The 14935-nt window shown below is 49.0% G+C and overlaps 1 protein-coding gene and 2 non-coding genes across 4 annotated transcripts; 1 reads left to right on the top strand and 2 right to left on the bottom strand.

Moving 5' to 3' along the window:
• Positions 1-3166: 3166 nt before the first annotated feature.
• On the bottom strand, positions 3167-3238 carry TRNAE-UUC (transfer RNA glutamic acid (anticodon UUC)). Its single transcript has one exon. It is a non-coding gene; the product is annotated as a tRNA-Glu (tRNA).
• Positions 3239-3366: 128 nt separating this feature from the next.
• On the top strand, positions 3367-3438 carry TRNAE-UUC (transfer RNA glutamic acid (anticodon UUC)). The gene has a single exon. It is a non-coding gene; the product is annotated as a tRNA-Glu (tRNA).
• Positions 3439-5581: 2143 nt separating this feature from the next.
• Positions 5582-13538, bottom strand: LOC133357810 (methenyltetrahydrofolate synthase domain-containing protein-like). Of its 2 annotated transcripts, none has more exons than XM_061575947.1 (8): positions 13192-13538; positions 11525-11634; positions 9956-10069; positions 9333-9446; positions 8715-8805; positions 7647-7759; positions 6531-6656; positions 5582-6181 (listed from the first exon to the last, which is right to left on the bottom strand). In XM_061575947.1, the coding sequence occupies exons 1-8, from the start codon at positions 13235-13237 to the stop codon at positions 5810-5812; spliced, it is 1086 nt and encodes a 361-aa protein (XP_061431931.1). In that variant the 5' UTR covers positions 13238-13538; the 3' UTR covers positions 5582-5809. The 2 variants fall into 2 exon arrangements, with proteins under 2 accessions (XP_061431931.1, XP_061431932.1); XM_061575948.1 differs by having other exon boundaries at positions 13421-13532.
• Between the last annotated feature and the right edge of the window lie 1397 nt (positions 13539-14935).

Here is a 14935-nt window from a genome sequence, read left to right as displayed (position 1 = left end):
ATTATTTTATTACTTCCCTTCTACGTGACTTTACCGAAAGAACCAAGAAGATGAATCCCTGCAGTCACGAAAGCTTTAAATTGAAATGCTTCTCATTCTCAAGTTCAGCTGTTGCCCGGGGACAGCGACCGGACAACGCGTTCGAGCGTGTGGATCAGGGGACGACTTTTACCGGACACCGGGTGGCGGACAGGAGAAGACCGGCCCTTCTCCTGTCCGCCGGCCCGTCTCCTGTCTGCCCTCGTCATGTCACCATCGTGATCCTCGTCACCCGGTGTCCGGTAAAAGTCGTCCCCCGCTCCACACTCGACCGCGAGCGTCCGTGCAAGCTTCTCAACGTCTCCCTCGCGTCCCTTATCCCGAGCCTCGGGCTGGCGCAGGGGGGTCGCCAAATGCACGTCTCAGGGGCCGCGTGCGTCGCTTTGCGGACTGACGCTTCGTGACGTAATGTGTGTACGTGTGTGTTCACGTGCATTGTGACGTAACGTGTGTACGTGTGTTCACGTGCATTGTGACGTAACGTGTGTACGTGTGTGTTCGCGTGCACTGTGACGTAACGTGTGTACATACTATCTACGCATTCACGGGCATTGTGACGTAACGCAACGGTTTACTTGGCCACGCACAGCGGAACGAGCCCTGAAGTGGATTGAGGCTCCAGTGCAAGGGCGGTTTCTTCATTAGGGCGATTGGGCGACGCACCACCAATGTCATTCAACCACAGAGTTACGCTAGCCGTCACTGTGCCTCTGGATATAGTCCAATCAGCGTCATGTCACGTTCTGTGGAGTACCGCCTCTTTTTGGGCGATTTCACTCTGGCTGAGAATCACCCCGAGTGTTCCCATAGACTTACATTCAAAGATGTTTTTTTTTTCGAACGGCGGGTGCTCCAATGCATTCTCTATGGCTTCCGGGAGGGCTCGCACTAACGTGCTTACGTCATCATACGTAAGCACGTTTCAGTCAACAATATTATTTGTCGCCACCTAGTGTAATCTTTAATAAAATAAACTGAGTGGATTGTAATAATAGTGAGTATAGAAACAAACAAGATGTATTGTAAGAGTCACTTTATTTTTCATTAATATTAAAGAAGTGAAGTTGCCTTTACATGCTTAAGCTGTTAATTTATCCATTGCATGGGTGGACCTTATCCTTATCAATCATCCAGACATTTGCCCCCCCTGAGAGATTTTGCAGGAGCCGCCACTGCTGCAGTGATTCAAGGCAGTCGGAGGCGGCCTGCCGAGAAGTATTTACAGGAACACCTCTCGCACTCTCGTCGGGTTCGGGACCAGAGCATGGACGAATTGTCAAAGCGGAGCCTTTGATTGAGCTCGCAAGTTTGTTTTGGCCGGCGAAAAACGTGCATTGCAAATAACTACAGTAAATATACAAACTTGCATGCAAATATTTACAGTAAATATAAAAACGTACATGCAAATAACTACAGTAGCTAAATAACACATGCGTGCGAAACCTAAATAAACATAAAAGAAAAATAAACAAGAATACAAATTTATAAACAAAAATAAAAAAAATAAACAATTATACCTTTAAATATTTTTTTTGTGTAAGTGGACGATGAATATATTGGTGATAGATACAGTATGAATAACATCTGAATAAACACAAATATAAGAGATGCTGCTCACTGAATGACTTCTGTTCAAAGACTGAACGAATAAGACGCCGCGTGGCGCGAACGTCGTGGAAGGTTTGGGGATGAAATCGGACGAAAGAGTAAGAGCCGCGTGGACGAAATTTGAAATGTGGTTGGGGTTGAGAACGGCCGAAAGAGCGAAGCGCCGAAAGTTTCAGTTTTCATGTATTAGGTGTAGCCCTGTGAGCCATTCGGCTCTTGACTCGGGTGCAACCGCAACAACAAAAACATGAACAAGAAAACATCTTAAAGTGACAACGCTGCACGTTGAGATGTATAAGGGGCACGGGGTGACCGATAAGGTCTGAGTTGGTGTGTAACAAGGTAGGGCACTGATAAGGGGTTACACAGCTATGTAGTAGTGTATAGTGTAGTGTATAGTAGTGTATAGTAGTATAGTAGTGTAGTGTGTAGTGTATAGTAGTGTAGTGTATAGTGTATATATAGTCTATAGGAGTGTAGTGTGTAGTGTATAGTAGTGTCGTGTATAGTAGTGTAGTGTATAGTAGTGTATAGTAGTATAGTGTGTAGTGTATAGTAGTGTAGTGTATAGTTGGTGTGTAACAAGGTAAGGGCACTGATGAGCAGTTGACAACTCGGCGTACGATGTTGAACTTCTTTAGCACCGTACGAAGCCAATCGGAGGAGCGGGGGAATGGCAAAAAACTGAACACAAAAATCGGTTCTCAAGAAATTAGTTTTAAATGTATAACCCTCCCCCCCCCCCCCGTGTCCTTCCCCCATTCACTAATCCGCACTGACCAGCGTGGTGAAGCATGGTCTAGCAACCCCCATGACCCTGCAGAGCTTGGGGAGGCCTCCATCCAGCAGTGGGTTTGACAACAGGGGCTAGATTTCGATTTAAAGCTTTCGTGACTGCAGGGATTCATCTTCTTGGTTCTTTCGGTAAAGTCACGTGGAAGGGAAGTAATAAAATAATAAAATAAAACATAATAAAATATTTATTTTAATAAAATAATAAAAATAAAGCATAATAAAATATTTATTTTATTAAAATAATAAAAATAAAACATAATAAAATATTTATTTTATTTAAATAATAAAAATAAAGCATAATAAAATATTTATTTCATTATGTTTTATATTTATTATTTTATTAAAATAAAAAAATTCTTTTATAATAAAATCATTATTTTTTATGTTTTATTTTTATTATTTTATTACTTCCCTTCTACGTGACTTTACCGAAAGAACCAAGAAGAAAAAAAGGGGCTAGAATTTGTATTGATACTGCAGGAGGAATCCGATAATCTCTAAAGCTCTTTCGCACAGATTTCCAGTCGGGCCACGGGATAATAACGTCACAAAATCAATATATTCCGGTTCAAGATGATGATCGTTACATGGACTGTACACACTGAACAACTGTAACACGTTGGCTGGCGTATGCCACACATTTCCCCTTAACACACGTGGCGCAGTAGAATCCATTGGTTTAAAAAAAAAATGTTTAAACAAAATTACCGAGTAAAAATAATCATTCCCATACCGGGAATTGAACCCGGGCCGCCTGGGTGAAAACCAGGAATCCTAACCACTAGACCATATGGGAAATCCGTAGGCTATCAGCTTTGCAGGCGTCTCTTAATGCTAAGAGCATGTCGTGAATAAACAAATTAAGCCGCCGGCTCAGCCGGTTGTGACATTAAGTATGAAACGCGACGCTTTCGTGAGCAGGGCTCCCATATGGTCTAGTGGTTAGGATTCCTGGTTTTCACCCAGGCGGCCCGGGTTCAATTCCCGGTATGGGAAGGATTTTTTTTTCTGATACATGAGGGTTTATTTTGAGCTTAGATCGCATAAATTGTGTCACGGAAACGGAACATGCCAAATCGTTACTAATTCAGCACACCGGCGTGTTGGAGAATAAACTCACGTTTACAATTCGAGTCCAACGTTAACTTTTATACGTTTGGTGTTATTTATTTTAACAGGTAAGGCCCTCCCCAACTGAGCTAAAAACGTCGTGATTTTTATTTTATTTTACTAATTTTAATGTTTTACCTACGTGACTTTACCGAAAAAAAACCTAAGAATATGAGCTAAAAAGCTTTTTTTAGAAGCGACCTGTCTACCACAAATGATCGTCCAGTGAAGTGGCTTATCGTGTGCAAAAGTATAGCAGCCAAATACTGCACATGCATGTTTGTAAATGTGGAGGGAAAAACCGGAGGACCCTGAGAAAAATCCACGTGACCACAGGGAGAGAGACACGCAAACTCCCAATACACAGCAGCTGGCGTCAGACCCGGGATTGAACCCACGACCTCCTGCATACCAGGCGAGGTCGTTAACATCTCGCCACTACGGCACCCTACTGGAGAATACTTAAGGAATAGAAGAAAATGGAAGCCCTTCGCCCAGCACGAAACAAAATCGGTATTTGCCCACTTCGCTCAGACTCCCTGAACTGACCTGTACCACCACAGCAGATCCGACTGCACCACTTCTCAATGCCCTGCCACAATCTCTCACACTTACCGGTGGGCACCATTTGATCAACTCATTTATTCAGAACTGCTTTTTTGCCTTTAGTTTGTCCTTCCCCCGAACCTCCAATCAGTAAGGTTGGCTACGTTCCCATGACGTACGCGTCCATCAGTTTTTCTTCTGGTTCCATTCCGATGACGTACACGTAAATAAAATAACTTTAAATTTCGATTTAAAGCTTTCGTGACTGCAGGGATTCATCTTCTTGGTTCTTTCGGTAAAGTCACGTAGAAGGGAAATAATAAAATAATAAAAATAAAACATAACAAAATAATTCTCATTATTTTATTATTTCCCTTCTACGTGACTTTACCGAAAGAACCAAGAAGATAAAATAACGTAGAAGGAAAATAATAAAACAACGCAAGCAGCCGTCATCGTGAGAATAATTTTATTATGTTTTATTTTTATTATTTTATTATTTTCCTTCTACGTGACTTTACCGAAAGAACCAAGAAGATAAATCCCTGCAGTCACGAAAGCTTTAAATCGAAAGATAAAATAACTGTATCGGTAGCGAGGCTCCCACAAGGCCACCCGGGAGGGCTGCACGTGCCACAGTTTGGCCCCAGCTCTGGGAGAGTGGAGGCGGTCGTGTCGCGACAGTTCTCTGCGGTGAGTAACGACGCCGTTAAAAACGACGGTGGCGTTTACTGCGCCTCTCTAAATAAAATTTACGCCGAGTCGCTCGCACGCTCCGGCGATGAACGGGGACACAGCACCCGCCCGCCACTTGCAGACGTCTCGGACCGGGTGAGGGTTCAGGAAGAGCCACACTTCGCATTTTCACTAAAGGGGCCTAAAACACGGATGGTCGGCTTGGCGATTTGCCCCACGAGTTGCGCCGGACATGGGGACGTGTTGACAACATCGACGACAACAACATCGACAACATCGACAACAACGAAAAGGATAATTTGGCAATAAAAATCGGAAACCAAAGTTTTATTTCTGTACGAAGGGAACCACGCACAGACCGGCTTTGAACACACTTCACGTGCTGTACGCAGCAGTGTTATTATCTGAATATTAATAATATATCGTCCCTTGTCAAGAGATTGCCAAAGGCCTCCACAGTCATCCAGGCAGTGCCGGTGCGGGGCCTGTAGCATACGTTATAAGGAGGACCAGATCAGACATCAACTCGCCACTGACGTTAGCCATATTTATTACCCAGAATGCTTTACAAGTGCAGTGTGTATGTAAGCACACGTGCGTGCGTGATGTTGTAGACAATGACATCGGTTGAGTGTGCAGGGGTGGGATGCATCGTGAGACCACGAGGCACAAGGCCCGCGGGCCACTGGCGGCAGCTCCTGGTGGCCTTTAGTGCGGCCCCTGACGTGCGGCTCCCGCCCCGACAATTCACAAATGGTGAAAACACCCCCCCCCCCCCCCCCCACCATCGTCATCATCATCCACTCGTTGCTGATCGCTGCTTTCAGGATCCGGTTCATCAGGGCTTCGCTTCAGCCGGATCTGGCCGGGTCATTTCCACGCCCGGAACACCACGTCAAGTATACACCTCCCGCGGTGGGCTGCAGCACGACGAGTCACGGCAACACCGACTCTAGTCTACCAGCGACGCCGAACATTGTGGGTGAGAAATTAAAGCCCCGAGGTTACCGGAAGGTTACATTCCGTCGCCCCCACCACCACCCCGGCCCCTCGCCAGATCCGGCACGGCGCAACCACTTCCTCCTCCACCAATCGGCTGCCTCGCCCATCCTCCTCCTCTTCCCCGGTGGTGTCTCCCGTCCCCACGCCGCCCCCTTGCCGAAACGGAACCGGCCCGGCGCACGCGGGTCGCTGCCGCTGTCCCGGCAGAGCCGACGCCGACGGTTTCTCGGTGGAGAGAAGCGGAAGGATCGTCCGGAGATCCGGCAGAGGCTGCGGTGCGGTGAAGGCTGGGAGCGTCCCTCAGCGACACGTCCCGGCCCAGCCTCTCTTCCCGGGCCCGCAGAGTGTTCAGGATGGGGATCCGGGCCAGAAGCTCGCGGTCGATCTTCGCAACATTGAGAGGATCGACACAAGCCACGGTGGCGGGACATTCACTACCTCGTTTGGTACGCAGGGGGTCGTGCGTTCGATCTCGACTCTGACGCCTGCTGCTGTATATTTGGAGTGTGCGTCTCTCTCTCTGTCTCCCCGTGGTCGCCTGTATACCAGGCGAGGTAGTCAACATCTCCTCGCCACCGTGATGGTGATGAGAGAGAGGCGCAGGCTCCAAATATACAGCAACAGGCGTCAAGGTCGGGATGGAACCCACGACCTCCCGCGTACCAGGCGAGATAGTTAACATCTCGCCACCCTTAAACCACATCGACACAAATAGAAAGAAGTTGTCGGCTGACCTTGGACCAGATGATTGCACGAGGCTTGGGCGCGCTGCAGTTGGTTTTGATGACGCGCGTCGGGGTGAGGATGTAGTCAACCGTCAGGTCATGAGTTTCCACCAGCTCCTCCGGGATGTCCACCACCTGCGTCACCGACGGCGATGGAAATGTTACCCAGTCCCCGCCACCCCCGGGATTATTCCGATCGTGCGTCACGCCACGAGATGGAATTCTGCTGCGGCCCTTACGTGTGACCGAGGATGGTCTGCGGAGCTACTTCTGAGCAGAGGTCACAACCGGGTACCCGATACCCGTACCCTACCCGATACCCAGCTACCCGTACCCGGCCGGGTACGGGTATGGGTACCCGTTTGCGACCCTGGTGCGGCCGGGTACGGTTACGGGTAGGCCGTGAGTCACTGGCGAGTAACTGTTTGTCACTTATTTCCCAACGTCTTGTCTCTTCTCACAATTCAAGTTCCTAGAATCAACCCGCCCGCGCCTGCAACATGGCTTCATCCCAGAGGTCGCAATCAGGTACCCGATACCCGTACCCTACCCGTCCGGGTAACGGGTAGGGTACGGGTACGGGTAAGGAATCAAAACCCGTCTGCGACCTACGCTTCTGAGGTTGTTTCAAGTTCCACTGCTAGAGGAGATGCACTTCCCTACCCGCCCTGCTGCAGAGTAACATTCACCGCACGAATGCTCAACAGACTTTCACTCCCAGAGCTGGAGTTTGCCTCGTGTGCCGTGCCGGCCTTCATTGCTGATCGCAAACAGAACTGGCCCCGAAATATCTGTTTTGACTACTAATTGAGGGATCTTGTTGTGTATATGTTGAACTGCTTTCGCACCGTACGTAGCCAATCTTTCTGATGGGAGGTGCAGTGTTGAGTCTATGGACAGTGTTAGTCTGTGTGCAGTCTGTATATTTAACTTCTTTCGCACCGTACGTAGCCAACCGTGCCAATCGGATGTGCGGGGGAAAGGAACAACAAACACTAAACACAAAAATCGGTTCTAAAGAAACGAGTTCTCAAATTTAGATTTAAAAGTGCACAGCTCCTGTGGCTTCCCAAGATGTATACGTGTGCGTTCACGCGTGCGTGTGTGCGTGTGCGCGTGTAGGACCTGGCAGTCGTGAACGCAGGTCACCACCACCGTGGCGTCATCCACAGCGCCTGTGCACGCCATCATGGCGAACTCCATGTCCGCAAAGCCCTCGCCCTTCCCGATGCGCCATCCTGCGGGCACACGCGGCAGACCGGAACCGATTGCCCTTCGCGTACTCTACAGACTCGGTGGAGTTCGCAGTCGATTCTAGATTCACGCAGCCGTATGGGGTCGTCTCCCTGGCAGCCGATTGGCCGCCCGTAGGAGTGATGACGTCGCCCCTAGCAACCGCTGTGTTTGCCGACGACCCAGGAGGACACCCTTGACATCCTCTCCGTTCTCTCTCTCTCGCGTCATTTCGGATCTTGCTACAATCACAGCTTTCCGCATTTTACGGGGAACTTCTGTACTTGGGGGTGGGGGGCCACGAACAGAAGGAGACCACGAGGCCTACGGTTGCTAGGGGCGACGTCATCACTCTGACGGCGGCCAATCGGCTGCCGGTGGAAGACGACCCCGTACAGCTGTGTGACTCTAGGAACTAAACGCAAAAAGTCTGCAGAATACGTCAAGGGCAATCGGTCCTCGGACTGACCAGCCGTGACCCCGGAATCGTGACAACCACCGCTGACTTCCCTACTAAGTGGCGCTCATTTTTATCGACGCCGGAGAGAAGTTGGTCCGAATCGACTGCCAAACCAGGATACGAACCAATTGTGAAAAACGTACAAAACTCCCTGCGAGCCGCTCCCACCCAGCAGCGGATCGAGACGCAGTCCGCTGCTGCCTGCGGGGCGTGCGAGGTACGAGCCAGAGGTCGCAAACGGGGTTTGATTCCTTACCCGTACCCGTACCCGGCCACACCAGGGTCGCAAAAGGGTACCCGTACCCAGCCGGGTACGGGTACTCGTTCCCTACCCGTACCCGTACCCTACCCGTGACTCATGGCCTACCCGTACCCGTACCCGGCCGCACCAGGGTCGCAAACGGGTACCCGTACCCAGAAGGGTACGGGTAGCCGGGTATCGGGTAGGGTACGGGTATCGGGTACCCAGTTACGACCTCTGGTACGAGCCCGGCTCTTACCTCTCTCGGACACGGCGACGGAGCCGACCACCACGAGGTCGACGCGCACGCCGGCGTCCAGCGCGAGCGGCACGCTGAACTCGCGCACGCCCTGCCAGGGGTCGCAGGTCGCAGGCGGGAGCGGGGGGCAAAGGGTCAGGGTCAGGGCACCGTGGAAGGAGAGGAGGGGCGTACTCGTGCAAACCACCGCAACACAAACTCCGGTCGTCATCTTTTCCCAGCAGCAGCGGCGGCGGCTTTGGGCTCAGCCGTCGAACAAAGACGGTGGTCGCCGCATCGTCGCGCGGCGCTTTCAGGTGCGCTTCTGCGGCCGTCTGGAAGGCGCTCTTCCATCCGATATTAAGGACGCCACCTGAGCTATGCACTTTTAAATCATGCTGCTGCCTGCTGCTGCTGCTGCCTGCTGCTGCTGTTGCCTGCTGCTGCTGCCTGCTGCTGCTGTCTGCTACTGCTGCCTGCTGCTGCTGTTGCCTGCTGTTGCCTGCTGCTGCCTGCTGTTGCCTGCTGCCTGCTGCCTGCTGCTGTTGCCTGCTGCTGCCTGCTGCTGCTGCCTGCTGCTGTTGCCTGCTGCTGCCTGCTGTTGCCTGGTTGGTCAGTGTGCAAGCGCCGGCTCCGTGCCTGCGAGGTGGCACACCGGTGCAGGTCGGCCTTGGAGGCACCGGCGGGCGGAACGATCCGGTTGAACAGCCCGGATCGGAGTCTCGGCGTGGGAACCAGCAGGGTCTTCCGTGCCTGGGGAGAGGCGGAGGGAAGAAGGCAGAACGAGTATCGAGTTTAATTTGTTATTTATTTATTTTATTTTACAAGGTGAGGCCAACTGAGCTCCGTATCTCTTTTTCAGAAGTGACCTGGCCGCAAATGACAGCTCAACGAAGTGGCTCATCATCATGTGGACATTTATAGCAGCCAAATACTCTAAACGCGTGTTTTATAAATGTGGAGGGAAAACCCGGAGGACCCGGAGAACACGCAAACTCAAAATACACAGCAGCAGCAGGCGTCAGGGTCGGGATCGAACCCACAAGCTCCTGCATACCAGGCGAGGTAGTCAACATCTCCTAGCCACCGTGATGATGATGATTAGAGAAACACGCAGACTCCAAATATACAGCAGCAGGCGTCAGGGTCGGGATCGAACCCACGACCTCCTGCACACCAGGCGAGGTAGTCAACATCTCCTAGCCACCGCGGCGCCCCCTCTACACCGAGTTGTCCACCCCCAGTGTGGGTCGCTGCGTTACCTCCAGGGCGGCGAGTCGGACGCCCTCTAGCGGCTTATCGGGGTCCACCTTAACGGCGCTGGTCGCTGCGAAAGCTGCGAGGTCTCCGATCCTCCCCGCGGCGCGATACGAACCCTGCGCCGTGAGAGGGATAGTGGGGGGGCGGTGGGCGAGGTGGGCGGTGGGGTTGGTGGGTAGTTAGTGGGGTTGGTGGGGACGACAGAGACGCGAGACGTTCTTCGCACTCACTTCCAGGGCGAGGTAGCGCGCGCCCTCCTGCGGCTTGTCCGGGTTCACCTTCACGGTGGTCGCCGTGGAAAACTGCGGGAGGAGGCCGAGACGCGCCGAGGCGCCGGTCGACCCCTGGCACGAGAGGTCACCAGCGGGCGGTGCGGCCGCCGTCGTTGGCTCGTTAGAGCCGGGGAGACATCGGCCAGAGACATCACGTGGCGTGTCCACGGAGGTGTCGCGAATGCGATCGGAATGTTTATTTATCCTGGAGGAATCCGATGAGCCATGAAGCTCTTTGTTGACGGAAGTCCAGTAAGGGGCACGAAAAATAATAGTTTATGAAAGTTAAGCAAATCACTATAAATAAATACGTAGAATTGATAAAGTAGAAAGTTCAAATGTTATAAGTACACCAATTCCCAAGCTTGGGCAAGGCAGCAAAACAACAGCCGGTTATCAACTTTAGAGTGAAACATTACGTATGTATGGGTAGTGTTGAGTCTATGGGTAGTGTTGAGTCTATGGGTAGTGTGAGTCTATGGGCAGTGTTGAGTCTATGGGTAGTGTTGAGTCTATGGGTAGTGTGAGTCTATGGGCAGTATTGAGTCTATGGTGCAGTGTTGAGTCTATGGACAGTGTTGAGTCTATGGGTAGTGTTGAATCTATGGGCAGTGTTGAGTCTATGGGTAGTGTGAGTCTATGGGTAGCGTTGAGTCTATGGGCAGTGTTAGTCTATGGGCAGTGTCCTCTGGTCTAACACCGTTTGAGACGAGGCTCAAAAGAAAGCTGTCTCTGGTGTGGACCAATCCGTTTCAAAGACAATGCAAATATTATCATAGTGCGTTTTTTGTTTGCATTCTGACCACAAGTATTGTGGTTAACGCAGACATGATTCCTTGTAAAATGTTTCAGTTTGGTGTTTTAACATCTTAACACAGCTGTTTTGTTATTCTTAGGTTTTTTCGGTAAAGTTACGTAGGTAAAAAAATTAAAATAAGAAAAGTAAAATAAAAATAAAATAAAAATCACGACGTTTCGGAGGCAACACAAGCTTCCGTCTTCAGGTGGAACCGTCACAGCACGATAGCTGTATCACACTTGATACAGCTATCACACTTGATACAGATATCGTGCTGTGACGGTTCCACCTGAAGAAGGAAGCTTGTGTTGCCTCCGAAACGTCGTGATTTTTATTTTATGTTTATTATTTTTTTTTACCAACGTGACTTTACCGAAAAAAACTAATAATATGAATCCTTGCAGTCACGAAAGCTTCAAATCTAGCTGTTTTGTTGCCAGAAAAAAGGGGAAAACCTATTCTCATATTTTGGTACTGGCAGAGGAGGTCCCATGACGCACCTTGAAGTTTGGAATTCTGTGGTGCACGGGCCTGGGGAAGTTCGCCAGGTCGTGAAGCTCCATGTAGTCCCACACCGTCTGGCGGATGTCCCACTTGGAGGTCCCCAATGCTGGCGACACGGAGGAGGGTTGACGGTGGGTGAGAGTTCAAAAACGTACAGGCGACACAACTCAATTTAGATCTCTCCATATTCTTAGGTTTTTTCGGTAAAGTCACGTAGGTAAAAAAATAAAAATTAATAAAAGTAAAATAAAAATCACGACGTTTCGGAGGCAACACAAGCTTTGACTTTCTGGTGGAACCGTCACAGCACGATAGCTGTAATTTAAATTTTTCACCTACGTGACTTTACTGGAAAAAACCTAAGAATATGAATCCTTGCAGTCACGAAAGCTTCAAATCTAGAATTAGATCTCTCCACTCCATCTCTCTGACCCCTCTCGAGCTATTGGCGAAACGTCGCCTATTTTTACTTTTCCATTTTAAGATCATAAACTTCTTTATTTCTTCATTTTACCGGTTAAGCGCCCGCTGAGCTATATGGAGCTCTTGTTCGGAAGCAGCCTGGCCACGTCTGATTGCTCAACTAAGTGGCGGCTTATCGTCATGTGGAAATGCGTCGACGCTAAATGCTCTAAAAGCGTGACGTTGATTCTAAAAGTGGAGGGGGAAAAACCGGAGGACCCGGAGAAAAATCACGGGCAGAGAGACACGCAGACTCCAAATATACAGCAGCAGCAGTTGTCAGAGCCAGGGTTGAACCCAGGACCTCCTGTATACCAGGCGAGGTAGTCAACATCTCCTCGCCACCGTGATGATGAGAGTGAGAGACACGCAGACTCCAAATATACAGCAGCAGCAGTTGTCAGAGCCAAGATTGAACCCACGACCTCCTGTGTACCATGCGAGGTAGTCAACATCTCCTAGCCACCGTGATGATGAGGGGACGTGTTCACCAATCATCAGGCGCGTGCAGCGTGCCAAGCGCGTCATATTTGTGCCGTGTCGGTAAAGTTGCACACACACACCGGATTATAAGACGCACCTCACACACACCGGATTATAAGACGCATCCTCACACACACCGGATTATAAGACGCATCCTCACACACACCGGATTATAAGACGCATCCTCACACACACCGGATTATAAGACGCACCTTCACGCACACCGGATTATAAGACGCACCTTCACACACCGGATTATAAGACGCACTTTCAGACACACCGGATTATAAGACGCACCTTCACACACACCGGATTATAAGACGCATCCTCACACACACCGGATTATAAGACGCATCCTCACACACACCGGATTATAAGACGCACCTCACGCACACCGGATTATAAGACGCACCTTACGCACACCGGATTATAAGACGCACTTTCAGACACACCGGATTATAAGACCCACCTTCACACACACCGGATTATAAGACGCACCTTCACACAGCGGATTATAAGACGCACTTCACACACCGGATTATAAGACGCACCTCACGCACACCGGATTACAAGACGCACCTTCACACACCGGATTATAAGACGCACTTTCAGACACACCGAATTATAAGACGCACCTTCACACACACCGGATTATAAGACGCACCTTCACAAACCGGATTATAAGACGCACACACCGGATTATAGCGTTAGACTTTACCGGTGGCAACAGCGACTCCGCGCCGATGATTGTCCGTAGAATTCATAGCAGCTCTAACGACGGGCGAACGTTGAGCTAAAGCTGCTGCTACGAGACGATCACAAATCGAACTAAAAGTTGCTTAAAGAATAACACTTAAGCAGGCGTGGATGGATGTGCATTGGTTTAGATTCCTCCGTGGCCGCGCGCCGATTCCTGAATCGATTCGCGGTGGATGTGGATTATATACGTGGAGGGGTGAGTGGTGAGGACGACTTCATCCAGCAGTGGGTTGACCATGGCCCGATGACGAGGGCGTGGAATCTACGGTGGAGCGAGTTCCGCAGGACCCACAGCGAACGCGTGTCGCCAAGACGGGAATCGATTAATGGAAACAATAGAATCACCTACATTTCGATTCGCGTGTTTAACATTGAAAATCGATTTGGATGTTGAACTATGGAATCGATTCACCCCGCTGTTCTATTTATAACTCACGCGCGTGGCTACTACGGTGGCTGATGCAGATCAAAGTGCTCGATTTTAAATGTTAATAAATAAGTTCAAGTTCATGTATTAGGTGTGGCCCTGTGAGCCATTCGGCTCTTGAATCGGGTGCAACCGCAACAAACAAAAAACTAAAACATGAACAAAAAAACATCTTCAAGTGAATATGTGACTAAGTGCAAACAGAAAATCCAAGAAAAGACAGCAAAATATTGCAGAAAAATCGCCGCACACACCAACGCTGTGTGCAACAATCCCAGTGGGATGCAAGTCAAACAACAACCACAAGACAACTTAGATTAAGGCCATCAGTCTAACTCTGTACTACAACAAACACACATGGCCAAAAGAAAAAACTTTTCGAAAATCACCAAAATAAAGCCATAAAAGCAATGAAACAGTGGTCATAGAAACTGTGACCGAATGTTCACAATAAACAACGTCAACAACATGTACCACCAAACTCTGCAGCCATAGCTGTCTGCATGAGTCACTCCACAACAGCAGGAGCATCAGTCGGAGTATCAACATTTCTCAATGCACCTTTAAGATCAGATTTACACATTCCCCAATTAGCTTCGTTGTTGCATTAAAAAGGGAAAACAACATATAGTAACACTAGTTCATAAAGGGCTGTCTTCGCCAGGCAAACGTTTTCAAGAAATATAATAATTAACCTGATGTGATTTTTTTTGTTACAATTTGTATCTACGTTGAGGGCAACTTAACAACCATCGCTACATTTAGTTTTTTTCCGCAAAAAAAAACCACCACAATAATCGTTGACGATTTAATTCAACTTCTTCTTACATTTAAAGACGAACCCATCGGAAAACGCTCAATTTAAAGATTCCAATCTTTTTTTTTTTATAAAAAAAATAACAAAATGTATTAACTTAATAGTCCATAAGGGGACGCTTTGCTATATATCACCAGGTGTGAAAACCACAGCAAGAAAATTTTAAAAAACGCCACTTTTTTTTATTGCTGTGGTTTTCACACCTGATGATGATTGCTTGTGTTGCAGTCGAAAAACGTGATAATTTATAGTTTTATTTTTATTATTTCGTTTCTACGTGACTTTACCGAAAGAACCAAGAATATGAATCCCTGCAGTCACGAAAGCTTTAAATCGAAACCACAAGACAATTTAGCTTCAAGCTATCAGGCCAACTCCGCACTTGCATCTCTCCCACAACCCATGCCACCACCAGAGTATGAGTTGGTTTCTACATCCCTCAAGCCCAAAAGTCGCCAA

The sequence above is a fragment of the Lethenteron reissneri genome, chromosome 60, assembly GCF_015708825.2.
Source record: "Lethenteron reissneri isolate LAM-NWPU_2019-01 chromosome 60, ASM1570882v1, whole genome shotgun sequence".
Classification (NCBI taxonomy): Eukaryota; Metazoa; Chordata; class Hyperoartia; order Petromyzontiformes; family Petromyzontidae; genus Lethenteron; species Lethenteron reissneri.
Note: the sequence above shows the minus strand (reverse complement) of the source record. Positions and strands in the feature narration are given on the sequence as shown.